Below are 26,927 nucleotides of genomic sequence, written 5' to 3'. Positions count from 1 at the left end.
TTGGGGAGGGTCGGGACAGAAAAGAAAAAGCCAGTACATTTTAAAGTATTTATTAAAGAGAACACAAATAAAAAATGGTCATTCTTTTCGATTGCTGATGAAAGAATATGGCACAAAAGATGACCGAGCATCTGCGTTAACGTACATAACGAATAAAATAAAATCAATATGAAAAATAACAAAAAATCTCACTAATATGTCAAATGAGAGGTGTCCCTGTTAGGAAAAATTGTAGTGAAAGAGCCATTAGCGCCTAAATGGTGCTTTCACGGTGGATACATAAAATGTTGAGGGTTGTAATACTGTTAAAATAGAAAATTTCCGAAATAAAGTAGGTTTGACTTACTCTTGAGAGTATTCTAAATTCCTAGCACAGCCATTATTGGTATACTCTACCATAAAGCTTTATATACGCACACCCCTTTTATCAAGTTAGAAACCATTTCATGCAGTTACACAAAAACCAGTCCACCGGTATTGTCATACCCATCTACGTTAAAAAATCTAACATAACATCACATTCCATATCACCCCTTTTAAATTCATTCCTTGTTTCACTTTTGGACAGAAGTTCGAGTCCATCTTACTGGCACAGCATGAACGGTAAATAATGATGTGCAAGGAAATGTTGATTTGTCTCAAGCAGTGAACTCCTAGCCGATGCCAGGAAGATGGATAAAAAAATACAAAGTACGATAAAAATTCTGAAACATTTCAATGCGATCACTCCTAAAAACATCAAACGATCGCACTGAACATCGATGATTCACCTATACATGAAATCCAAGTATTGTCGAGGTACAAATTAACAGTAAAATGTATCCTTTAAACAGGAATAACAATTGAAAATGAGATCATGCAAACGCAAAATACCTCCTTTAAGACTTAAACAATAGGTAGTTAACTCTTAAAATCGAATTTTCAATTTCTAGCTCGTTGACGCGCCCCTCCAGTGTACTAACCCGAGTCTTCAAAAAATCGACCTCCTTATGCACCGCCAGCATCAAATGTGTCTTCACGGCGTCCTTGGAACAATTAAATCAGTATTTTTCGCACCCGGCAAACACTTTACATAACTGTAACACATCTCCAATTCAAATCGACAAAAACTACGCGTTACACAACAGTTATGTCAAGTGTTTGCTGCAAAATAACGAAATTCACTCACCAAAGCTTCTTCGATCTTCCTATCAATGTTGTTGTTATTGGGAGCTGACCTAAATAAGGAGACACCATTTAGACCCCAATGAGCCAACAATCTTATAAAGTATTCCATGCCCAGTTAACTAACAGCAACCGCAAAACCTAAACTCCACTTACCCGACGAATTTTTTAATAAAACAATAAACGGCAAAAACAGTCGCTTCGTTAAAATCGTGATTTGGAAGAATCAACGGGAGTTCTTCATCGGAGCCCTTTAAAGGGCTCTCCAGTTCGTGAGGTTCCGTCATTAGACTAACCAGAAAAATGCATGTTGCGGTACTGCGTCTACTTTACAATGATATCGATTCACTTTCGACGCCGGCGTTCTGACTTTCTTAAGGCCTTTATTATCAACCACAATTAAAACGTGCGCGTTTTTGCCGTGTATCAACCAACACCTTATTAAACGGCAGACTCGCAACCAATTAATCAAAAACAAGCGGTAAAAAATTTATTTGAACTCAAAACAGTACAAAAACGATTTATAATCTATCAAAATACATAAGTCTTACAACCACCAGACGCGGCCAGGTTACAGAGAGCATACTTGTCAAAAAATCTCAAGTTACATTATCCTGGCTTGGTCTTGTAATACTTATACAGGTTACAAAGGTTATCACATACGTGAATCACAAATCGACTTGAAAAAGTCGGCTTTTATAATAAATGCATGCATACAAGCAAAAACAAAATATCGAAACAGTCTTATAAGTCGACTAAAAAAACTTAAAACTAAAAAAACGTAACAGAAAGGTAACTCTTTGAACAGAAAATTATGCAAAAAAAATAATTTTTGAAACTCAAAAAAAAACCAGGCAAAAATAAACGCCTCCACCATATTATGCTTCAGCCATAGGCTCAGCATGTAACCTGAAATAAACCAAGACCATGTAACTATACGGAATAACGTGTAAACTACCGTCGATTTCTAACAATCGGGGAATTAATGATCAACATGCAAAGTACTACATGCAAAACCAAAATTTCTACATACCTCGAGTTGGTAGCTGGCGCAGACGTTAAGGCAACTTTAATATCGGACAGAATATCGCCCTGGAAAAAGGACCTCTGCATTAGAAAAAGCTTTCGGTCAAAAAATGCGATTTTCGCGTTGGATAACGTTACATAAAGAAATATTAAATCACACAATAAAATACAGTTCTGACTGTGATATTCGAATTATTTCTATGTAATTTGGACCAAAACAAATATTTTATGACCATTCTTTCGAGGGGAAGTATCAATACCTAATTAAGCCAAGTTCACTTTTCGATGGCAAAATAATTTAAAAAATACTTAAAAAAACAAAACCCCTAATAAATCGTATCAAAAAATTACGTACCATTTTTAATAAAAAATAAAATGACCAAAAGATGAAGTTTTATTTTATTTTTAAATGACACGGATTTTTTTTTAATTATACATATAAATATATTCTTGCAAAGCCCCGAAAATTAGTTTTTTTTTTCATGCAATTTGAACTTACATTTTTTTTTTAAATAATATGCATTTTTGCAACTCCCAAAAATGTGATTATTAAATTAATTAGCAATAATTTATTTTGCATTAAAACAAGTATTAATGAATGGGCATCGTCACGTCAAGGTTTGATAATTTTTTGAAGAATTAGTTTAATCACTGCAAAAACATTATTTACAAAATGAAAAATATTTTAAATTTATTAATAAACTGCTCAGAAGCTAAACAAATTTAATTATGTTAACATGAAACAAATTCTATCCCTTCCCGTGCATTCGAATCTGATAAAAAGAATGAAGATAAAGGCATATTTACTTACTTACTACAAAAGGAAATATAATAAATTTAATTTAACCGAAAAAGTTGTTTGAGTTTCCGGAAGGATTATCTTATTGTTATTTACACTGTGCATATTATGAGGTGAAACCAATACATTGAAAAATAAACAGCACGAAAATTGTTTAGCCATGATTAAAAAAATAAAAACTTTCGGAACATCGGCGAAAATTATATTTTACTTCAACGTAACAACAATTAAAATTTCCTTTCTAAGATCATTAAAAAATTAATAACAAAAATTAAACACTTATTTGTTGCGCCTCACAATTTAAGAGGTGCTCTACGTATCCCCATAATAATCCCGCCTAATAATAAAATTATTTTTTCTTAAAATTTTTTTACATAATTATTTTTATTACGTTAATCACTAATTAAATGTTTTTAATACAATTTTACGAACAGTAACATCGTAGTTTTTGGTATTAAATGAATCGCATTGAAAATTAATGAATGGCATTTGTCAAGTAAATAGTGTCAACACCTGATAATTTTTTGCGGAACGTTTGTTTAATCGGTGTTTTTCGACCAAAAACTTTCAAGTTCAACGCTATTTACAAATCGTTTTCATTGATATTTTCGGTACAAAATGAAATATAATAAATTATTTTAACCAAAAGAGTTGTTTGAGTTTCTGGAAAGAATGTTCTTATTTTTACTTGCACTGTGCATATTACCAGATAAAACCAATACATCGAAAAATAAACAAACATCACCTAGCACACAAATTGTTTAGCCATGATTAAGAAAATAAAAACTTCCGAAACATCGGCGAAAATTATATTTTACTTCAACGTAACAATTAAGATCTCCTTTCTAAGATCATTAGATCATTAAAAAATTAAAAACAAAAATTAAATACTTATTTTTATTTTCTTGGTGCGCTTCACAGTTTGAGAAACAATAATAATCCGCCTAATAATAAAATTATTTTTTCTTAAAATGTCTTTTCATAATTATTTATTTTTATTACATAAATTACAAATTTTTAAATACAATTTTATGAACAGTAACATCGTAGTTTTTGGCACGAATAAATAGATATTAATGAATCTCGCGTTGAAAATTAATGAATGGCATTTGTCAAGTCAACACCTGATAATTTTTTGCGGAACGTTTGTTTAATCGCTGTTTTTCGCCCGAAAAACTTTCAAGTTCAACAATATTTACATTGACATTTTCGCTACAAAGGGAAATATAAAAACCGAAATTGCTTCATAATACGGAATTTTAAAATACATCGCGTCTGTTATCGGCAAACTGATGAAATCTCGTGTAAGATTTCTTCGTGTTATTAAATATCGTCTTGCAAATGAATAACATCCTTTGAGAACTGATAATAATTTTCCCAGGCCTAGGTTATGCTCATTACTCAGGAAATTTTAGCAAAAAAAATTTTTTTTTAAATCTCATGAAAAGTTCGTGAAATACAGAAAATGTTCCGCTGAATTCAATGGAACAAACCGCATTGCTCTACGACTTTTAGTTTTTGAGTTATGAATTTTTTTGTTGGATAAAATTTTCCACTATGACAAATGGCTACCCTAAATTTAGGCAAAATATTTTAAATTTTTAATTCTTGTGAAAAATCGATATAATATGTAAAATGAGCCGTAGAATTCAATCGAACAAACCGCAATGCTCTACGACTTTTAGTTTTTTTTTTATGAATTTTTTTAGTGAAAAACTTTGATCGCCTCTGTAGCCGGAACCGTTGCCCGGAGCGGCTCCGGGTTTGGTCGAAAAAATAGAGAAAATTAAGCGCTATCAGATGGTTTTTCGTTCGTTGCTCTAAGTCTTACAGTTTCCGAGAAAAACGCAAAAAAAGGTTTCCATTTTCACTTTTTTTCAATTTTCAATCGCTAATTACGGCGAAACTATTAGAGTTATCGAAAAACGGAAAAATGGAGGACAACCGGAATAAAAAACTCTACAAAATGGCATAGGACTCAAGGCGATATCTCGCAAAAAATTTTTCAATTTTCAAACGCCGATTACGGCCAAACTAAAAGAGCTAGAAGAAAACGGTTTGTTCGATCGTAAAGAGCACATCAAAATCTATAAGATAGAATAGGTTTCATTTGATTTTGAGACACTTTAAAAATTGACCGATTTTAAGTGTTAACTTTTTTTAAATTTTTTTTATTTTCTCATTTACGGCTAAACTATTGTAAAAAGTGGAACTGCTTTGATCCATACCTATGCAAAATGATCCGGGGAATCGATTGGCATCGAGAAAATTGCCAAATTCCCAATAGTTTTTTAGTTATGAATTTTTTAAAATTTTACCAATTTTTGCATTTAGCAGCAATTTGCTCGAGAACTATTAGTCGGAGAACAATAATCTTTTTTGAAAAAAATAGATAATTTAAAGAGCTTTCCAACGATAATACACTTCATGGGGTTACCTCTAATAGTTCCGGAGCTATTGCTCGAGAAATGTTCCGGGTACCCAAAACCGACAAAAACTGCGACGAAAATTGAAAAAATCAAACATCAAAAAATTGAACATATGGACTTTTTGTGGACTTTTAACAACTTTTGTGGGTTGTTAAGACATGTAGAAGTCCATAAAAATTTACTGGAGTAAGTTTAAAAAAAAATTTTTTTTTCATCTCTTTGAAGGTAAGTGTGTATTACTCAGGAAATTTGAGCAAAAAAAATGAAAATTTTAAATTGCGTGAAAAATTAGTATAATAAAGAAAAAAAGCCGCTGAATCCAATAGAACAAACCGCACTGCTCTACGACTTTTAGTTTTCGAGTTATGAATTTTTTTATTGAATAAAATTTTTCACTATGACAAATGGCTACCCTAAATTTAGGCAAAAATTTTTAAATTTTTAATTCTTGTGAAAAATCGATATAATATGTAAAATGAGCCGTAGAATTCAATCGAACAAACCGCAATGCTCTACGACTTTTAGTTTTTTTTTTATGAATTTTTTTAGTGAAAAACTTTGATCGCCTCTGTAGCCGGAACCGTTGCCCGGAGCGGCTCCGGGTTCAAACGAAAAAATAGAGAAAATTAAGCGCTATCAGATGGTATTTTGTTCGTTGCTCTAAGTCTTACAGTTTCCGAGAAAAACGCAAAAAAAGGTTTCCATTTTCACTTTTTTTCAATTTTCAATCGCTAATTACGGCGAAACTATTAGAGTTATCGAGAAACGGAAAAATGGAGGACAACCGGAATAAAAAACTCTACAAAATGGCATAGGACTCAAGGCGATATCTCGCAAAAAATTTTTCAATTTTCAAACGCCGATTACGGCCAAACTAAAAGAGCTAGAAGAAAACGGTTTGTTCGATCGTAAAGAGCACATCAAAATCTATAAGATAGAATAGGTTTCATTTGATTTTGAGACACTTTAAAAATTGACCGATTTTAAGGGGGGGGTGTTAACTTTTTTTAAATTTTTTTTATTTTCTCATTTACGGCTAAACTATTGTAAAAAGTGGAACTGTTTTGATCCATACCTATGCAAAATGATCCGGGGAATCGATTGGCATCGAGAAAATTGCCAAATTCCCAATAGTTTTTTAGTTATGAATTTTTTAAAATTTTACCAATTTTTGCATTTAGCAGCAATTTGCTCGAGAACTATTAGTCGGAGAACAATAATCTTTTTTGAAAAAAATAGATAATTTAAAGAGCTTTCCAACGATAATACACTTCATGGGGTTACCTCTAATAGTTCCGGAGCTATTGCTCGAGAAATGTTCCGGGTACCCAAAACCGACAAAAACTGCGACGAAAATTGAAAAAATCAAACATCAAAAAATTGAACATATGGACTTTTTGTGGACTTTTAACAACTTTTGTGGGTTGTTAAGACATGTAGAAGTCCATAAAAATTTACTGGAGTAAGTTTAAAAAAATTTTTTTTTCCATCTCTTTGAAGGTAAGTGTGTATTACTCAGGAAATTTGAGCAAAAAAAATGAAAATTTTAAATTGCGTGAAAAATTAGTATAATAAAGAAAAAAAGCCGCTGAATCCAATAGAACAAACCGCACTGCTCTACGACTTTTAGTTTTCGAGTTATGAATTTTTTTATTGAATAAAATTTTTCACTATGACAAATGGCTACCCTAAATTTAGGCAAAAATTTTTAAATTTTTAATTCTTGTGAAAAATCGATATAATATGTAAAATGAGCCGTAGAATTCAATCGAACAAACCGCAATGCTCTACGACTTTTAGTTTTTTTTTATGAATTTTTTTAGTGAAAAACTTTGATCGCCTCTGTAGCCGGAACCGTTGCCCGGAGCGGCTCCGGGTTCAAACGAAAAAATAGAGAAAATTAAGCGCTATCAGATGGTATTTTGTTCGTTGCTCTAAGTCTTACAGTTTCCGAGAAAAACGCAAAAAAAGGTTTCCATTTTCACTTTTTTTCAATTTTCAATCGCTAATTACGGCGAAACTATTAGAGTTATCGAGAAACGGAAAAATGGAGGACAACCGGAATAAAAAACTCTACAAAATGGCATAGGACTCAAGGCGATATCTCGCAAAAAATTTTTCAATTTTCAAACGCCGATTACGGCCAAACTAAAAGAGCTAGAAGAAAACGGTTTGTTCGATCGTAAAGAGCACATCAAAATCTATAAGATAGAATAGGTTTCATTTGATTTTGAGACACTTTAAAAATTGACCGATTTTAAGGGGGGGGTGTTAACTTTTTTTTAATTTTTTTTATTTTCTCATTTACGGCTAAACTATTGTAAAAAGTGGAACTGTTTTGATCCATACCTATGCAAAATGATCCGGGGAATCGATTGGCATCGAGAAAATTGCCAAATTCCCAATAGTTTTTTAGTTATGAATTTTTTAAAATTTTACCAATTTTTGCATTTAGCAGCAATTTGCTCGAGAACTATTAGTCGGAGAACAATAATCTTTTTTGAAAAAAATAGATAATTTAAAGAGCTTTCCAACGATAATACACTTCATGGGGTTACCTCTAATAGTTCCGGAGCTATTGCTCGAGAAATGTTCCGGGTACCCAAAACCGACAAAAACTGCGACGAAAATTGAAAAAATCAAACATCAAAAAATTGAACATATGGACTTTTTGTGGACTTTTAACAACTTTTGTGGGTTGTTAAGACATGTAGAAGTCCATAAAAATTTACTGGAGTAAGTTTAAAAAAATTTTTTTTTCCATCTCTTTGAAGGTAAGTGTGTATTACTCAGGAAATTTGAGCAAAAAAAATGAAAATTTTAAATTGCGTGAAAAATTAGTATAATAAAGAAAAAAAGCCGCTGAATCCAATAGAACAAACCGCACTGCTCTACGACTTTTAGTTTTCGAGTTATGAATTTTTTTATTGAATAAAATTTTTCACTATGACAAATGGCTACCCTAAATTTAGGCAAAAATTTTTAAATTTTTAATTCTTGTGAAAAATCGATATAACATGTAAAATGAGCCGTAGAATTCAATCGAACAAACCGCAATGCTCTACGACTTTTAGTTTTTTTTTTATGAATTTTTTTAGTGAAAAACTTTGATCGACTCTGTAGCCGGAACCGTTGCCCGGAGCGGCTCCGGGTTTAATCGAAAAAATAGAGAAAATTAAGCGCTATCAGATGGTATTTTGTTCGTTGCTCTAAGTCTTACAGTTTCCGAGAAAAACGCAAAAAAAGGTTTCCATTTTCACTTTTTTTCAATTTTCAATCGCTAATTACGGCGAAACTATTAGAGTTATCGAGAAACGGAAAAATGGAGGACAACCGGAATAAAAAACTCTACAAAATGGCATAGGACTCAAGGCGATATCTCGCAAAAAATTTTTCAATTTTCAAACGCCGATTACGGCCAAACTAAAAGAGCTAGAAGAAAACGGTTTGTTCGATCGTAAAGAGCACATCAAAATCTATAAGATAGAATAGGTTTCATTTGATTTTGAGACACTTTAAAAATTGACCGATTTTAAGTGTTAACTTTTTTTAAATTTTTTTTATTTTCTCATTTACGGCTAAACTATTGTAAAAAGTGGAACTGCTTTGATCCATACCTATGCAAAATGATCCGGGGAATCGATTGGCATCGAGAAAATTGCCAAATTCCCAATAGTTTTTTAGTTATGAATTTTTTAAAATTTTACCAATTTTTGCATTTAGCAGCAATTTGCTCGAGAACTATTAGTCGGAGAACAATAATCTTTTTTGAAAAAAATAGATAATTTAAAGAGCTTTCCAACGATAATACACTTCATGGGGTTACCTCTAATAGTTCCGGAGCTATTGCTCGAGAAATGTTCCGGGTACCCAAAACCGACAAAAACTGCGACGAAAATTGAAAAAATCAAACATCAAAAAATTGAACATATGGACTTTTTGTGGACTTTTAACAACTTTTGTGGGTTGTTAAGACATGTAGAAGTCCATAAAAATTTACTGGAGTAAGTTTAAAAAAAAATTTTTTTTTCATCTCTTTGAAGGTAAGTGTGTATTACTCAGGAAATTTGAGCAAAAAAAATGAAAATTTTAAATTGCGTGAAAAATTAGTATAATAAAGAAAAAAAGCCGCTGAATCCAATAGAACAAACCGCACTGCTCTACGACTTTTAGTTTTCGAGTTATGAATTTTTTTATTGAATAAAATTTTTCACTATGACAAATGGCTACCCTAAATTTAGGCAAAAATTTTTAAATTTTTAATTCTTGTGAAAAATCGATATAATATGTAAAATGAGCCGTAGAATTCAATCGAACAAACCGCAATGCTCTACGACTTTTAGTTTTTTTTTTATGAATTTTTTTAGTGAAAAACTTTGATCGCCTCTGTAGCCGGAACCGTTGCCCGGAGCGGCTCCGGGTTCAAACGAAAAAATAGAGAAAATTAAGCGCTATCAGATGGTATTTTGTTCGTTGCTCTAAGTCTTACAGTTTCCGAGAAAAACGCAAAAAAAGGTTTCCATTTTCACTTTTTTTCAATTTTCAATCGCTAATTACGGCGAAACTATTAGAGTTATCGAGAAACGGAAAAATGGAGGACAACCGGAATAAAAAACTCTACAAAATGGCATAGGACTCAAGGCGATATCTCGCAAAAAATTTTTCAATTTTCAAACGCCGATTACGGCCAAACTAAAAGAGCTAGAAGAAAACGGTTTGTTCGATCGTAAAGAGCACATCAAAATCTATAAGATAGAATAGGTTTCATTTGATTTTGAGACACTTTAAAAATTGACCGATTTTAAGGGGGGGGTGTTAACTTTTTTTTAATTTTTTTTATTTTCTCATTTACGGCTAAACTATTGTAAAAAGTGGAACTGTTTTGATCCATACCTATGCAAAATGATCCGGGGAATCGATTGGCATCGAGAAAATTGCCAAATTCCCAATAGTTTTTTAGTTATGAATTTTTTAAAATTTTACCAATTTTTGCATTTAGCAGCAATTTGCTCGAGAACTATTAGTCGGAGAACAATAATCTTTTTTGAAAAAAATAGATAATTTAAAGAGCTTTCCAACGATAATACACTTCATGGGGTTACCTCTAATAGTTCCGGAGCTATTGCTCGAGAAATGTTCCGGGTACCCAAAACCGACAAAAACTGCGACGAAAATTGAAAAAATCAAACATCAAAAAATTGAACATATGGACTTTTTGTGGACTTTTAACAACTTTTGTGGGTTGTTAAGACATGTAGAAGTCCATAAAAATTTACTGGAGTAAGTTTAAAAAAATTTTTTTTTCCATCTCTTTGAAGGTAAGTGTGTATTACTCAGGAAATTTGAGCAAAAAAAATGAAAATTTTAAATTGCGTGAAAAATTAGTATAATAAAGAAAAAAAGCCGCTGAATCCAATAGAACAAACCGCACTGCTCTACGACTTTTAGTTTTCGAGTTATGAATTTTTTTATTGAATAAAATTTTTCACTATGACAAATGGCTACCCTAAATTTAGGCAAAAATTTTTAAATTTTTAATTCTTGTGAAAAATCGATATAACATGTAAAATGAGCCGTAGAATTCAATCGAACAAACCGCAATGCTCTACGACTTTTAGTTTTTTTTTATGAATTTTTTTAGTGAAAAACTTTGATCGCCTCTGTAGCCGGAACCGTTGCCCGGAGCGGCTCCGGGTTCAAACGAAAAAATAGAGAAAATTAAGCGCTATCAGATGGTATTTTGTTCGTTGCTCTAAGTCTTACAGTTTCCGAGAAAAACGCAAAAAAAGGTTTCCATTTTCACTTTTTTTCAATTTTCAATCGCTAATTACGGCGAAACTATTAGAGTTATCGAGAAACGGAAAAATGGAGGACAACCGGAATAAAAAACTCTACAAAATGGCATAGGACTCAAGGCGATATCTCGCAAAAAATTTTTCAATTTTCAAACGCCGATTACGGCCAAACTAAAAGAGCTAGAAGAAAACGGTTTGTTCGATCGTAAAGAGCACATCAAAATCTATAAGATAGAATAGGTTTCATTTGATTTTGAGACACTTTAAAAATTGACCGATTTTAAGGGGGGGGTGTTAACTTTTTTTTAATTTTTTTTATTTTCTCATTTACGGCTAAACTATTGTAAAAAGTGGAACTGTTTTGATCCATACCTATGCAAAATGATCCGGGGAATCGATTGGCATCGAGAAAATTGCCAAATTCCCAATAGTTTTTTAGTTATGAATTTTTTAAAATTTTACCAATTTTTGCATTTAGCAGCAATTTGCTCGAGAACTATTAGTCGGAGAACAATAATCTTTTTTGAAAAAAATAGATAATTTAAAGAGCTTTCCAACGATAATACACTTCATGGGGTTACCTCTAATAGTTCCGGAGCTATTGCTCGAGAAATGTTCCGGGTACCCAAAACCGACAAAAACTGCGACGAAAATTGAAAAAATCAAACATCAAAAAATTGAACATATGGACTTTTTGTGGACTTTTAACAACTTTTGTGGGTTGTTAAGACATGTAGAAGTCCATAAAAATTTACTGGAGTAAGTTTAAAAAAATTTTTTTTTCTATCTCTTTGAAGGTAAGTGTGTATTACTCAGGAAATTTGAGCAAAAAAAATGAAAATTTTAAATTGCGTGAAAAATTAGTATAATAAAGAAAAAAAGCCGCTGAATCCAATAGAACAAACCGCACTGCTCTACGACTTTTAGTTTTCGAGTTATGAATTTTTTTATTGAATAAAATTTTTCACTATGACAAATGGCTACCCTAAATTTAGGCAAAAATTTTTAAATTTTTAATTCTTGTGAAAAATCGATATAATATGTAAAATGAGCCGTAGAATTCAATCGAACAAACCGCAATGCTCTACGACTTTTAGTTTTTTTTTATGAATTTTTTTTAGTGAAAAACTTTGATCGCCTCTGTAGCCGGAACCGTTGCCCGGAGCGGCTCCGGGTTCAAACGAAAAAATAGAGAAAATTAAGCGCTATCAGATGGTATTTTGTTCGTTGCTCTAAGTCTTACAGTTTCCGAGAAAAACGCAAAAAAAGGTTTCCATTTTCACTTTTTTTCAATTTTCAATCGCTAATTACGGCGAAACTATTAGAGTTATCGAGAAACGGAAAAATGGAGGACAACCGGAATAAAAAACTCTACAAAATGGCATAGGACTCAAGGCGATATCTCGCAAAAAATTTTTCAATTTTCAAACGCCGATTACGGCCAAACTAAAAGAGCTAGAAGAAAACGGTTTGTTCGATCGTAAAGAGCACATCAAAATCTATAAGATAGAATAGGTTTCATTTGATTTTGAGACACTTTAAAAATTGACCGATTTTAAGGGGGGGGTGTTAACTTTTTTTTAATTTTTTTTATTTTCTCATTTACGGCTAAACTATTGTAAAAAGTGGAACTGTTTTGATCCATACCTATGCAAAATGATCCGGGGAATCGATTGGCATCGAGAAAATTGCCAAATTCCCAATAGTTTTTTAGTTATGAATTTTTTAAAATTTTACCAATTTTTGCATTTAGCAGCAATTTGCTCGAGAACTATTAGTCGGAGAACAATAATCTTTTTTGAAAAAAATAGATAATTTAAAGAGCTTTCCAACGATAATACACTTCATGGGGTTACCTCTAATAGTTCCGGAGCTATTGCTCGAGAAATGTTCCGGGTACCCAAAACCGACAAAAACTGCGACGAAAATTGAAAAAATCAAACATCAAAAAATTGAACATATGGACTTTTTGTGGACTTTTAACAACTTTTGTGGGTTGTTAAGACATGTAGAAGTCCATAAAAATTTACTGGAGTAAGTTTAAAAAAATTTTTTTTTCCATCTCTTTGAAGGTAAGTGTGTATTACTCAGGAAATTTGAGCAAAAAAAATGAAAATTTTAAATTGCGTGAAAAATTAGTATAATAAAGAAAAAAAGCCGCTGAATCCAATAGAACAAACCGCACTGCTCTACGACTTTTAGTTTTCGAGTTATGAATTTTTTTATTGAATAAAATTTTTCACTATGACAAATGGCTACCCTAAATTTAGGCAAAAATTTTTAAATTTTTAATTCTTGTGAAAAATCGATATAACATGTAAAATGAGCCGTAGAATTCAATCGAACAAACCGCAATGCTCTACGACTTTTAGTTTTTTTTTTATGAATTTTTTTAGTGAAAAACTTTGATCGACTCTGTAGCCGGAACCGTTGCCCGGAGCGGCTCCGGGTTTAATCGAAAAAATAGAGAAAATTAAGCGCTATCAGATGGTATTTTGTTCGTTGCTCTAAGTCTTACAGTTTCCGAGAAAAACGCAAAAAAAGGTTTCCATTTTCACTTTTTTTCAATTTTCAATCGCTAATTACGGCGAAACTATTAGAGTTATCGAGAAACGGAAAAATGGAGGACAACCGGAATAAAAAACTCTACAAAATGGCATAGGACTCAAGGCGATATCTCGCAAAAAATTTTTCAATTTTCAAACGCCGATTACGGCCAAACTAAAAGAGCTAGAAGAAAACGGTTTGTTCGATCGTAAAGAGCACATCAAAATCTATAAGATAGAATAGGTTTCATTTGATTTTGAGACACTTTAAAAATTGACCGATTTTAAGGGGGGGGTGTTAACTTTTTTTTAATTTTTTTTATTTTCTCATTTACGGCTAAACTATTGTAAAAAGTGGAACTGTTTTGATCCATACCTATGCAAAATGATCCGGGGAATCGATTGGCATCGAGAAAATTGCCAAATTCCCAATAGTTTTTTAGTTATGAATTTTTTAAAATTTTACCAATTTTTGCATTTAGCAGCAATTTGCTCGAGAACTATTAGTCGGAGAACAATAATCTTTTTTGAAAAAAATAGATAATTTAAAGAGCTTTCCAACGATAATACACTTCATGGGGTTACCTCTAATAGTTCCGGAGCTATTGCTCGAGAAATGTTCCGGGTACCCAAAACCGACAAAAACTGCGACGAAAATTGAAAAAATCAAACATCAAAAAATTGAACATATGGACTTTTTGTGGACTTTTAACAACTTTTGTGGGTTGTTAAGACATGTAGAAGTCCATAAAAATTTACTGGAGTAAGTTTTAAAAAAATTTTTTTTTTCATCTCTTTGAAGGTAAGTGTGTATTACTCAGGAAATTTGAGCAAAAAAAATGAAAATTTTAAATTGCGTGAAAAATTAGTATAATAAAGAAAAAAAAGCCGCTGAATCCAATAGAACAAACCGCACTGCTCTACGACTTTTAGTTTTCGAGTTATGAATTTTTTTATTGAATAAAATTTTTCACTATGACAAATGGCTACCCTAAATTTAGGCAAAAATTTTTAAATTTTTAATTCTTGTGAAAAATCGATATAATATGTAAAATGAGCCGTAGAATTCAATCGAACAAACCGCAATGCTCTACGACTTTTAGTTTTTTTTTTATGAATTTTTTTAGTGAAAAACTTTGATCGCCTCTGTAGCCGGAACCGTTGCCCGGAGCGGCTCCGGGTTCAAACGAAAAAATAGAGAAAATTAAGCGCTATCAGATGGTATTTTGTTCGTTGCTCTAAGTCTTACAGTTTCCGAGAAAAACGCAAAAAAAGGTTTCCATTTTCACTTTTTTTCAATTTTCAATCGCTAATTACGGCGAAACTATTAGAGTTATCGAGAAACGGAAAAATGGAGGACAACCGGAATAAAAAACTCTACAAAATGGCATGGGACTCAAGGCGATATCTCGCAAAAAATTTTTCAATTTTCAAACGCCGATTACGGCCAAACTAAAAGAGCTAGAAGAAAACGGTTTGTTCGATCGTAAAGAGCACATCAAAATCTATAAGATAGAATAGGTTTCATTTGATTTTGAGACACTTTAAAAATTGACCGATTTTAAGGGGGGGGTGTTAACTTTTTTTTAATTTTTTTTATTTTCTCATTTACGGCTAAACTATTGTAAAAAGTGGAACTGTTTTGATCCATACCTATGCAAAATGATCCGGGGAATCGATTGGCATCGAGAAAATTGCCAAATTCCCAATAGTTTTTTAGTTATGAATTTTTTAAAATTTTACCAATTTTTGCATTTAGCAGCAATTTGCTCGAGAACTATTAGTCGGAGAACAATAATCTTTTTTGAAAAAAATAGATAATTTAAAGAGCTTTCCAACGATAATACACTTCATGGGGTTACCTTTAATAGTTCCGGAGCTATTGCTCGAGAAATGTTCCGGGTACCCAAAACCGACAAAAACTGCGACGAAAATTGAAAAAATCAAACATCAAAAAATTGAACATATGGACTTTTTGTGGACTTTTAACAACTTTTGTGGGTTGTTAAGACATGTAGAAGTCCATAAAAATTTACTGGAGTAAGTTTAAAAAAAAATTTTTTTTTCATCTCTTTGAAGGTAAGTGTGTATTACTCAGGAAATTTGAGCAAAAAAAATGAAAATTTTAAATTGCGTGAAAAATTAGTATAATAAAGAAAAAAAGCCGCTGAATCCAATAGAACAAACCGCATTGCTCTACGACTTTCAGTTTTTGAGTTATGAATTTTTTTGTTGGATAAAATTTTCCACTATGACAAATGGCTATAATTTTTTTTTCACCTCTTTGAAGGTAAGTGTTATGAGTTATGGGCCACCTGCGTGAAAAGCCGCCCTACTATATGAATTTTATTTGCAATACATCTAAAATTATTTTTTTCAATTACCAAAAAACAAACAAACAGAACAAGTATGGAACCAAGCGTGATGTGCCTAAACTAAAATCATGTTTCAAGAATTTTTTTCCGTTATTCCTCTTAATTTTTGGCACCCAACTAGGACGACTTTATTTGGTAAAAGATTATGCAAACAAAAATGGAACTGGACAACAGAATTGAGGCAAAGGACGAAGCGAATTCTTAGATTAATTCTAGGAATACTGTCAATAGATGCTACGTGTAAACTATAATGCCAATTGTTGCCGACAAACCCTGTTTTGTAAACATCTAACATAAACTCTACTTATTTGATTGTGTTTCTAGGAAACTTTTTAATATATTGCTAAATAGTTTACTGCTAAAATATAAACAAAGACCGATTTTTAGTGATGGACACGCAGTTTGCTACCGCTAGGAAGGAACAGTCCTGAATAATGAGCATTTCCGAATATTCTTACCTTTTGCCCAGTGGATGGTTGATTGGCAGCTTGAGGTTGAGCTTGAGCCATTTCCTGGTCGGTGAAACTGGCGGTATCTGCACCATTGCTGGCCAAAGTAGAAGAAAAGCCCTGAGGAAAACCCTTCATTGTCCCGGCAGGTTTCGTAGCAACGTTTAAATTCGGTTGCATCGCAAAATGGGATGAATAAGCTGTAAAAACGAACTAAACCACCGGTCAAAACCCGAACTCACTCTACCATCGCCTGGATGTGATGTGGAGGAGTGTTCGGGCTTGAGCCCCGTTTCGGCGGCCTCGTCGAAGTAGTCAACGCAGACCCAGCGGCCCCTGGAGAGGGGCAAAGTGCTCGGCACTTTGACAATCTTGAACCTCTCATCCGGCGGTTTCGGCTTGACGTCCACCTGCATCGGCTCTTCGGTCGCCGGCTTGGGCTTGACGTCCACTTGCATGGGCTCCGCCGGCGCCGGCTTGGGCTTGAAGTCCACCTGCATGGGCTCCACGGCGGCCGGCTCCGAGTGGTGGTCGTCCGTGTCTCGGGAGTCCTCGGAGAAGCTGGGGGTCTCGTTGTCGGTCACTCTGGAGATGTCGTCCGTGTCCAGGTCGTCCGCCGAGTCGTCCCCATCGGTCCTCGTCACCGCCGTGATCTGGAACGAGCTCGACGAGTTCTGGATCTTCTTGCGGGAGACCTGGGGCAGGCTGGGCACCGGCTGGACTTCCCCAAGGCGGAGGGTCTCGCTGGTTGTTCGGTTGATTACGTTGGTCTTCTTCTCGTGTTTATGTTTGGTGGACATGGTTATTTGTTACTTCAGGGGGTTACTAGCGGGCGCATAAGAAATGACAGAAATCAAAAATGGAAGTTGATGCAGAGATTCGGGCAAAAACAGGCGCGATTTGAACTCAAAACAAAACCCGAACCTTGTGCCCAAACGGTCCTACTTGACGCAAAAATTGAGCACCAACACCATCACTACATTACTGACAGAAAAACTGACAAGACACAAGAAGACATAGCACATTGCGCCACCAGCGGCGACCAACTGCGTGACAGCGCGCGCGCAAGCGCCCCAACGCTGCATTTCAAATTTTATCTCCCCCCAGTTGATTTTTTTTATTTTCTTCAAATAAATCCCTTTTAATTTGAATTTCATCGGCGAGCAAAAACCCTAGTCTTGCTTCAACATTTCGGTCAAAAATGGGCAATTGCTCCAAGAATTGCGAAAGGGAAACTACACAGCGTGCGGGGGGGCTGTCCCATTATCTCAAAAATGAACGAATCTTTCGAAATAAAGCAGTTAAAATTAGAGTTAGAGTTTACAGACACGAGATAAACGCAAATCACCTTACACCCAAAGTAATAAATATGCCACCAAATAGGAAAGCCAACAAGGTGAAAGATAAATAAGAGTTTAAATAAAATACGTATTATTTGTTAACTCATAAATTAGTTGATATTTATTTTAGCTTACGCAACCGCGGTTATTTTCGTTCGTTCTGTGGTATTTATTAATTAAAATCCCGAAAATTGATTAATCAAACTAATGAATTAGTGACGGTGTGATTCATCTGGGTTTAGCCAAAAATGTAGCGATTGGCCTATAATTGCTCAAGAGGATGTGGTGCAGTTAATCAGGCAGAAACAATCTTCTAAAAATGCTGCACGCCACGTAGGACTTCGCGATTAAGATTTTATCATTTATTTAATAAATTATTTGATATGCAGGTGAATTGAACAAATAGTACGAAACTTATTCAAATGTACTTGACATTATCTCACATTTAAACAATAAAAAACTTATTCTGCCAGTTGTAATTGTATTCTTTGGCGCGTGCAGTCTTGACAATGGGTACAGATACGTCAACAACCATGGACCAAAAACCGCCCATACCCAGGAAGAAAAAGAAATGGTCGATAAACAAAAACCTGATTATGCTCAAAGTGACGTTGTTTTTCCTTTACGGAGGTAAACTTAATCCGCAACAACGTAATCATAATAAGAATTTTCCAGCAACGTCGTCTTTGGTCCCGTATTTGACAATCCACATGCAAAGCATCGGCCTGACGATGGAAGAAATCGCGATGATTTACCTAGCCCTTCCTTTCACAACGTTCGTGGCTCCTCCGGTTACCGGATTTCTCGTCGACAAGTTCGGGAAATACAAACCTGTTGTTATCATATCGTTTGTCCTAACAGCTGCGTTGCATCACTGTCTCCTCTTACTCCCGCACCACGAGATAGCGGGGGTGGTCCCCTCGGGTTACATCATAACGCACCCCAAAAAGGGCTACGTGGAAGTGTGGTGGAGCCCCTGCCCCAGTCGGGAGTGTCCCGAGGACGAGGAGCTGGACGTCGCGCTGGACATGTGCGTCGACCATTGCTTACTCAAAAAAACGCACCTGAAGCTAAACAACGGGAGCATAGTAGACCCCGGCAATACGGACGACCTCTTTTTTCATTTGAGGAAAAAGAAGAACGATACGTTGCGGGAGAACTCGACCCAGTTGTTCACCCTCGACATGCACCCGAATTTAGGCGAGCCCATCGAACAGGGCGGCATTGATTTGGAGTCGGCCGAAGAAGACGACAATGTGATCGACTTCAAGAAGCGCTTCCGCGAGAAGCTTTTGCGCCGATCGGGCGTCAACGTCTCCGAGCTGGAGGAGAACGATCTGAGGTGTGGTGGCGTCGTCTCCTCGGCGAATGACATGAGCACCCAGCAGCGTCTCCGCAACTACTCCACCGACTGCATCTTGCAAAAGTGCCATTTCATCTCGGGGGGCCCGGAGGTGTGCCCCCCCGAGTACGAGAAGAGCACCGATCGGATTTTCTGGATCTATTTCGTGGTGCGCTTCGTGGCCAGCATCATGCAGACGGCTGGGATGACCATCATGGACCCCATCGCCCTGACCATGATTGAGAAATACGGCGGCGACTTCGGCAAGGAAAAGCTGTTCTCAAGCCTGGGAATGGCAATGTTCTCGCCGATAACCGGCGCGCTTATCGACTGGAACAGCCGCCGGTTGGGTTACACCGATTATTCCGCGGCATTCTACACCTACGACGTATTGCTCATCGTGGCGGCACTCGCTGTGTATTTGATGCCGCTGGGAACGAAGCTACCCGCCGATAACATCTTCCGCGACTTGAAAAACATCTTCCAAATGCCGCACGTGGTGGTTTTCATCATATTTTTGTACATTTTGGGCAACTTGTGGGGCTTTATCGAGAGTTACCTCTTTTTCTACTTGAAGGACCTGGGGGCCCCGAATTACCTGTTGGGCATCACTGTGACGGTCGGGACCATTAGCAGCATGCCCTTCTTGTACGGGGCTGATAACATCACCCAGAAAGTGGGCCATATTACTGTCATTATCGTGGCATTTTTCGCACACGCGGCCCGACTTGTCGGCTATTCGCTCATTGAGTATGTTTATATTTAGCAAGCTCATTAACTGATTGTTTTTTGAAGGAGCGCTTGGTGGTGCTTCCCCTTTGAGGCCCTGGAGTCGCTCTCGGTGCACATGATGTGGGTGGCTGCAGCCACCTATTGTGCCATTTTGGCACCGAAGGGCCTACTTGCCACTTTGATTGGCGTTATAGGCATGGCGCATTTCAGCATAGGTGCGCACATTTTTCTTAATTTTGTCATAATTGCGTGTTTGAAGGTAGAGGCAGCGGCAGTTTTGTGGGGGGGCACGTGATTGCAAAGTTTGGAATACGGCAGGGCTTTCGCCTAATGGGCTTGGTGGCCGTCATTTCCGGCCTGGCCTATGCCCTACTGCACTTCTCATGGCTGCGAAATATTGACAAGGATGACGAAGGTTGGTTATTTATTTTTTGCAGCTTTACAGTCAAGTTTTCAGAAGAAGAACCTGAGCTAAAAGACGGCGAACCGAAATTTAAAGACCAGAGCACGATGGTCAGTTTTGAAAGACTAAGTCTTGTGATTGAGTACAACCAAATTGGGTCGTTGTCTTCCTTGGGGAGACATCGAGAACCCGGCTCCATTATCAGGACGAGGAGTAACAGCATAAGGAGGGGAAGCTACTCCAGCGGAATGTTTAATAAAGGGCCGAGAGGCAGCAGCAACTCAAAAGTTGATTTGCTCAAATCTGCTATTGAAGTTAATCACCACAAAAGCTCTAGTCAAATGAGAATTTCGAACAATTACTTGAACCGGCAAGCGGCTAATAGTGCCGGAAAGGTAATTAAAATTATTAATATCGATTACCTCTATTACGTGATTCATATTTTGTTTTTTGTTAAATGAAAACTTGGAGTGGGACGTAACTATTTTTTTCCAGATTTATTCAGACGGGAAAGCGAACAGCCCGTCGGAGACGGAAATTGAAACGCTCATTCCGAACGAAAAAGATGAAATAATTTACGACTCAGTACAAACACAGGGCAAGAACGAGACCAAGGATGACCCCGTTTAAATATTTGTGTTTTGCTCATTCACAATCGTTTTTATAGCGGGTAAATAAACAGACTTTTTAATACAAAGACAAAATAGTTTTATTCCATTTTAATCTACATTTATTGATCCTTCAAATTAATAAGCCAAACTAATATGAACTGCTTAACTAGTTAAAAGTGCGACATTAATCTCCTTGACCATCTTAACCCGGTGCAGCATTTTCTCCAGCGCTTCTTGCGGCAGAGCCGTAGTTGAATACCAAACAGGACTATCAGGTACACACGATCTTTCCGGTTGCAAATAAAACACATCATTGCGAGTTTTGACACTTTCGGGACTGGAAGCGAAAAAATAATGGCACAATCATGGAAAATAAACAACTCACCATTTCGACAAGTAGAATTCGTACAACTTGACCGGGCACCGCAAGGGATTCTCGTCGTTTTCCTGCTGCTCGTACACCTTTTTCTTGCGCGTGTTGTTTTCTACGAACAAAAAATTACGGGTTAATAAACACGTCTACAAGGACTTACGTATTGCCGTTTGGGGCGGATAAAACCGTAAAAGGACATTACGCGAACCTGGGACTCGAGTCACGCCTGGTTGGTTCGGATTCCTCTTCCAATGTTTCATGATGTGGGAAAACGACAACTGCATGTGTTCTTGCACACTCTGTGAAACACTGAATTAGGAAAGAATCGCCAAATTTGCTTGACATACAGTGAGATTGAAATGTTTCGTGTTGAAAAACATCAAAGTGCTCAGTAAGACATGCGGGGAATGGGCACCTAGCTGTTTACTCTCCCACAGGTGCTCCTCCTCGACTCTTGTAACGATGTAGTGCGAGTCGTTGTAGAGTACTGAAAATTTTCGAGCCACCTCGTCCAAGCTATCAGTGAACTGTTCGTAATAAGGATCACAAAAAATGTTATCGATGCGTCCATTCTCAAATAAGTATTGTTGAATCCCTGAAAAGTACTATACTACGGGGAAGTGACACCAGCGCTGGTTACCTAAGCACAAGTAATAAATCGTATCAGGGGCGTATTCAGCCCCGTTGGGCTTCCGCACCTCCTTAACGAAGAGACACAACGAGTAGTTTAATTCATCAGCAGTTAATTGCAAAATTTCCGTTTTGAAAGGTTTCGCGTACTTTGTAGATTTCTCCAGTTCGGTGTTTTTCGTGGTCACCCACTGCTTCCACGCATTAACCCCAAACGTGTACTAGAACAACAAATTAACCCATGGAGCGCCCATCACAAAACAAAACTTAAGCTATTTCTATATCAAGGGAAAGTTTAATTCCCGACGCGAAGCGAAGGGCAGTAAACATGTGAAGGAGAAAATGAGGTTTCCCTCCAGGGTAGTATAGATGATTTTTCCAAAGGCCCAAGCATCACTCTTGGTAGGTTCGGGTGAATTTGATAGATTCTAAGACTCAGAATAAGTAAGCTAGAATTCGCCTCACCCTTGTATTAAATTCTTTATACTGTTCATTTTTTAATTTTTTATGACGTATGAATTGATACTCACTTTGAGGCACAGATGCGCGTCGGGTTTCTCGGCGGGCTCGGGGGGCGCCACCGGTTGTGGGGGAATGACCGGGATTTCGGCCGGCTGAGACATCCTCCGACGTTTGGCGCCCGAGCCCCCCTTCCCGCCTCGGCCGCCCCGTTTGCGCCCCCTGAACGACTGTCTCTCGTTAATTTGCAAGATGGGTTGGGCATCGTCGACTGTTTCCTCGGTGGTGGTTTCGCTGCCTTGGGGGGCTGTTATGGTGTTGGCCGTGAGGGCCCCCTCCAGGTCCACCGCGGGCTCTTCAAGCTCGGTGGCCATTTTGAGCGCCATTTGTAGCATATCGTCTCCGAAAGTGTTACTAGCATCCACCGGCTCGGGGCTGAAGGTGCCCTCGTCTCCAGGGCCGGCCTCGTCAACGTCGCTTTCTGAGTCGGTGTTTTCTTCCTTTTTGTCACCGGCGACCATTTCGGCCATCATGAGAAGTTCAGCCTCGTATGGATCGGTCGGTATTTTGACTTGGATTTTCTTGATTTCTTTCATGATGCCCTTTGCTGAGTTCCGGGTGGTTGGGATGAAAATCGGGACTGGGATGGGGAGCGGGAATGGGAGCGGGTAAGGCGCGGGGACTGAATACATCGGGAGGGGGGATGGTATATACACGGGGATTGGGACAGGGATTAGGACTTTTTCGGCCTCGCGTTGGTCTGGAATCACAAAATTGGGGAAAAAGCACAGTTTTTGGAACAGTTACCTGTCTGCATTGCCTTGTCCGTCATGTTCGGCTTAATGCTGGTGCTTTTGTGGTGCTGTCTCAACTTGCACATCGTGGCAACATTACGCTGATCAGGTGTCGGCGATGATTTGATAATAATATGATGTTTCACTTTAACGGGGGGCTCAACATTTGAGTTTAATATATGTTGCTGGTTCGAGTTTGTTTTTGCCCTTTTGTTATCTCGGTTGCCTGTGTAATTCCCATTTTTGGTGGCCAAACTCGCAGCCAAACTCTGTACGCTACTGATCACCGGTAAGGGCGGTGAGACTGGTTTTGCTGTCAAAAAATTAGTCATTGATATTTTTTATTTACGTAAGTACGAACCAAGTTCGGTGGAAAATTTTCGATTTTTTTTGGGCTCACCAGCAGGCACAGGGTACGACAAATCCTCAGTGTTTAGGGTAATGGGCGATTTTTTAAACTTGTTTTGGAACGACATGACACACGAATACGAACAGAAATTTCGAATTGTGGCATCCGACATTGTAAGGTGATACATCGGTTGATGCCGCTTGTTACAAAAATTACAAAGGGTTCTAAAATTTCATCGTAAACAAAATGATAACGAAATATCTATGCGCTTACTTTTTCGAATGTACAGCGTTTACGGACACTTGGAACAAGCTGAGACAATTTATGCTGCACATGTTTAGTACAGGCCCTGTCTTGAAGTACCTCCGAATCATATCAAAATTATATTTTTTGACTTTGCACCACGCACAGGGGACTATTTTCCGATGTGCTATTATGTAAATATTCTGACAGCTATTCGAGCAAAAACTATACTGAACATTATCATAAAACATGGTATTTTTTTCTAGAATTTCATTAGGGAAGTATCTGCGGCACATGGAACATTTCCCCGGCGCGATATTGTTAACGAAACTGAAAGCGACAAAACACCTATCGCTACAAAAATAATTCGGCGCTCCATCAGTCTCATATTCAATCGTGATCGGATTGTCAGTTTTGCAGACCGAACACTTGGTGCCCTCGTCGACTGTGGGTGGCCTATTATTGGTCATAATGTCGTACTTTTCCATACATTTTTGCGAACAGAAATCTTTAAACTGGCCTTTGTCGCCCACGGGGGCTAGAAAGCCGTCCGTTTCCGTCGACATGTCTTGCTGGCAGTAGGAGCAGACCTTCAGGCCCTTTTTATACTCCTCAAGGCAGTGACTTGAGCAAAACTGCCTAATGTCATTGCCGAAACGAACGCAATATTTCCCGAGAGAATTCGGCCGAACTTCGGCGTTACAACTCGCGCAACTCGACCCGATTTCCTTTTGGTACTTAGCTGCGGAAAAACACCGTCAACACAAAACACAACGCTGGCACAGACATACATAGACAAAACTCGTTACAAAAATCCATGATTTCCCAAGTCAAATTGTTCTCCTCATCGTCGGTTTTCTTTTTACAAACGACGCACTTGCGCTCAAAGGACAACTTAGGAGGCTCTCGATTAGTCGCCAAGTCTTTCACGCGGATCTCGCCCTCCCATGTCAACACGTAATTATTCGCGTTGTCTACTTTGAAATTGTCTAAGCAAGTGTCGTGGCAAATATACTGGACGTCGTCGTCTTTAGTAACGGTGTATTTGACTTTGCGTTTCTACAAAACTGGTTTACCGCCTGACATTATTATTTTTCACTTACCAAAACACATTGAAGACAAGTCTGGAGCTCCTCATTGCTGCACTTTGATATTTTAAACTTATTGGTGGAGGAAGACGCGTCGGTGGATGCTGCCGGCGGCTCAGGAGTGGCGCCATCCTCGGGAACTTCGTTAGAAGAGCTCGCTTCTGATATGTCTCTTAAGGGCGGGATCGAGAAAGCTGCTTCTTTCTCCTCCTGTTTTGCCCAAATGAGACAATTTTTGACACGGGGTAGTATTTACCTGTGATATGACTCGTTCAGTGTCGGGGATTATGCACAGCTCCTCATCGGCCCCTTCCTGATTTTCTGGAATGAAGCCATCGGACGCGATGGGGTCTTCCTCCAGCAACTCATCCTTGTTGTTTGTCTCTTTATCGTTGTCTTCTTTATCAATGTTGACGAATAAGGGGTTGTCTCTCTGCTCGTCGTCTTCATTTTCGGTGTTTCCTTCCGCGTTTTCATTGTCTGAAATGAGTTCAATGTGATAACATAACTACGATTTGGGTGATACCGTGCCTTTGTCTTCAGTGTTGCTTTTGTCAAGGACTGGCTGCTCATCCAGTCCCACATACTCGTATTCTTCGCGCGGCTCCTCATTTTCTACAGTTTTGTCAGCCTCGTCTTCACTTTGCTTGTCTTGAGATTCCTCGTGAACTGTGTCGTCTTTGGGCTCCTCTTCTTCAAACGTCTTCTCGCTCTCTTCACTCGTATTGGCGTCTTTATTCTCTTCTTCAATAACAGTGCTTTCGTCTGGGTTATCGATATCCATTTTTTCGTTAATTTTTTCAATTTCTTTGATCACGTCCGCTGTCATTTCTCCGATTTTATTCGCTTCGTCTTCCAACTTATCACAGCTATCTAAATTATCCGATTCAATGACTTCAGGTATAGTATTATCTTCAGGAGTTTGACAACTGAGCGGAGCTGACGTTGAGTCCAATTTGTCATTATTATCGTCTTTCTCAACCGGAGTTTGATCAGAAGTGTCCATAAGGGTGTCAAAGAGTTCTGGGTTTGTAGGTGCATCGTCTGGGGTTTCTTTGGAGTTATCATCACTTGGATTAGTCTGAGTGGAATCAACAATTTCCGGGTCAGCTGGCGGCTCTGCCTCCTCGCTACATTTCGGGACAATCTCCTCAAAAATGTCCTACAACCAAGAGATTAGCCACAGAGTTAGCCACCCCCTCGTGCACTTACACTGACGTTCATGATTAAAAACGACTTAAAAACCAAAGGGGAAGAAACTTAAACTAACACGGTTGTTTACTATTTAAACAATCCGCAAATAATTAAATACACCACACTTCTACACTAGCTTTAACAAACGCCGGCGTCCTCAAAATTAATCACATTTACAGCCAAATTATACCCAACAACTTAATTAATAGTTAAAACGATCCAGACTTTAGTATATTACATTTTTAAAGAAATTTACATCGATTTGCTGGAATTAAAAATCAAACTAACATTTTTTCACGAAAGTATTAACAATAATGGTGGCAGCTCGAGAAATAACAACATTGCTGCCAACCGACACGCGCCAGATACATAAGAAGCAAATCTCGGGGGTTTCCCTCCCGTGGCGGGCAAACTAAAATTCTAGCACAGAAATGCGAAAACAGCCAGTTCCTAGCTGTTTTTACTAAAATAAGTCGAGGAACAACGCAAATTCGGTTTTAGCCAAGCGGTGTAAAGGGCGACCGTGGCGCCGCCCTTGCGGCAATTGTCACCTGGTGGAGTAATTTGCCGATTTTTACATTATTATAACGTTTGGTCACAGTCAAGCACAAAAATAAGCAATGGTTTAGTTTTCGGCTCTTTGGACAACATTTAATAAGTTATAATCTCAGTTTAGGGTGTGTATTGCTAGTTGCCTATAGCACGTTACGTAAGAGTTATATTGGCTTACAGATAAACCATGGATAAAAACTGCAACAGTTTGACTGGTAGTTTGGAGGATATTTA

At 37.3% G+C, this 26,927-nt stretch overlaps 3 protein-coding genes across 7 annotated transcripts; 1 reads left to right on the top strand and 2 right to left on the bottom strand.

Moving 5' to 3' along the window:
* Window positions 1-34: 34 nt before the first annotated feature.
* LOC660909 (protein bunched, class 2/F/G isoform) lies at window positions 35-17,649 on the bottom strand. Of its 2 annotated transcripts, XM_008202032.3 has the most exons (6): window positions 17,508-17,649; window positions 16,831-17,408; window positions 16,593-16,783; window positions 2,198-2,256; window positions 1,169-1,217; window positions 35-1,025 (listed from the first exon to the last, which is right to left on the bottom strand). In XM_008202032.3, exons 2-6 carry the CDS (start codon window positions 17,381-17,383, stop codon window positions 879-881), a joined length of 999 nt encoding a protein of 332 aa, XP_008200254.1. In that variant the 5' UTR covers window positions 17,384-17,408; window positions 17,508-17,649; the 3' UTR covers window positions 35-878. The 2 variants fall into 2 exon arrangements, with proteins under 2 accessions (XP_008200254.1, XP_008200255.1); XM_008202033.3 differs by lacking the exons at window positions 35-1,025; window positions 1,169-1,217 and adding an exon at window positions 1,642-2,073 and having other exon boundaries at window positions 16,831-17,647.
* Window positions 17,650-18,334: 685 nt separating this feature from the next.
* LOC660966 (uncharacterized protein) lies at window positions 18,335-21,104 on the top strand. The gene is made up of 6 exons (XM_008202034.3): window positions 18,335-18,553; window positions 18,599-20,015; window positions 20,061-20,212; window positions 20,257-20,412; window positions 20,455-20,795; window positions 20,896-21,104. The coding sequence occupies exons 1-6, from the start codon at window positions 18,433-18,435 to the stop codon at window positions 21,028-21,030; spliced, it is 2,322 nt and encodes a 773-aa protein (XP_008200256.1). The 5' UTR covers window positions 18,335-18,432; the 3' UTR covers window positions 21,031-21,104.
* Window positions 21,085-26,670, bottom strand: woc (without children). 4 transcript variants are annotated; one of them, XM_008202038.3, is made up of 14 exons: window positions 26,160-26,668; window positions 25,479-26,109; window positions 25,204-25,427; window positions 24,963-25,157; window positions 24,651-24,918; window positions 23,890-24,601; window positions 23,629-23,840; window positions 23,281-23,580; window positions 22,545-23,233; window positions 22,025-22,235; window positions 21,732-21,979; window positions 21,593-21,683; window positions 21,397-21,496; window positions 21,085-21,348 (listed from the first exon to the last, which is right to left on the bottom strand). In XM_008202038.3, the coding sequence occupies exons 1-14, from the start codon at window positions 26,169-26,171 to the stop codon at window positions 21,174-21,176; spliced, it is 4,068 nt and encodes a 1,355-aa protein (XP_008200260.1). In that variant the 5' UTR covers window positions 26,172-26,668; the 3' UTR covers window positions 21,085-21,173. The 4 variants fall into 4 exon arrangements, with proteins under 4 accessions (XP_008200260.1, XP_008200257.1, XP_008200258.1 ...); XM_008202035.3 differs by having other exon boundaries at window positions 21,545-21,683; window positions 26,160-26,667; XM_008202036.3 differs by having other exon boundaries at window positions 21,545-21,683; window positions 23,668-23,840; window positions 26,160-26,667.
* Window positions 26,671-26,927: the final 257 nt, after the last annotated feature.

Source organism: Tribolium castaneum, chromosome 10 (assembly GCF_031307605.1).
Source record: "Tribolium castaneum strain GA2 chromosome 10, icTriCast1.1, whole genome shotgun sequence".
Lineage (NCBI taxonomy): Eukaryota > Metazoa > Arthropoda > Insecta > Coleoptera > Tenebrionidae > Tribolium > Tribolium castaneum.
The sequence above is the reverse complement of the archived record's forward strand: the minus strand, read 5'-3'. Positions and strand labels throughout refer to the sequence as shown.

Coding starts and splice junctions, on each gene's coding strand:
- LOC660909 (XM_008202032.3), bottom strand. CDS start 17,383: ATGTCCACCAAACATAAACACGAGAAGAAGACCAACGTAATCAACCGA. Junction 16,784..16,830: donor CACATCACATCCAGGCGATG/GTAGAGTGAGTT, acceptor TCGTTTTTACAG/CTTATTCATCCCATTTTGCG. Junction 2,257..16,592: donor AACCATCCACTGGGCAAAAG/GTAAGAATATTC, acceptor TCCTTTTTCCAG/GGCGATATTCTGTCCGATAT.
- LOC660966 (XM_008202034.3), top strand. CDS start 18,433: ATGGGTACAGATACGTCAACAACCATGGACCAAAAACCGCCCATACCC. Junction 20,413..20,454: donor TATTGACAAGGATGACGAAG/GTTGGTTATTTA, acceptor TCAAGTTTTCAG/AAGAAGAACCTGAGCTAAAA. Junction 20,796..20,895: donor CGGCTAATAGTGCCGGAAAG/GTAATTAAAATT, acceptor ATTTTTTTCCAG/ATTTATTCAGACGGGAAAGC.
- woc (XM_008202035.3), bottom strand. Junction 25,428..25,478: donor AAGCAACACTGAAGACAAAG/GCACGGTATCAC, acceptor AACTCATTTCAG/ACAATGAAAACGCGGAAGGA. Junction 21,497..21,544: donor TCCGCCCCAAACGGCAATAC/GTAAGTCCTTGT, acceptor TTTTGTTCGTAG/AAAACAACACGCGCAAGAAA.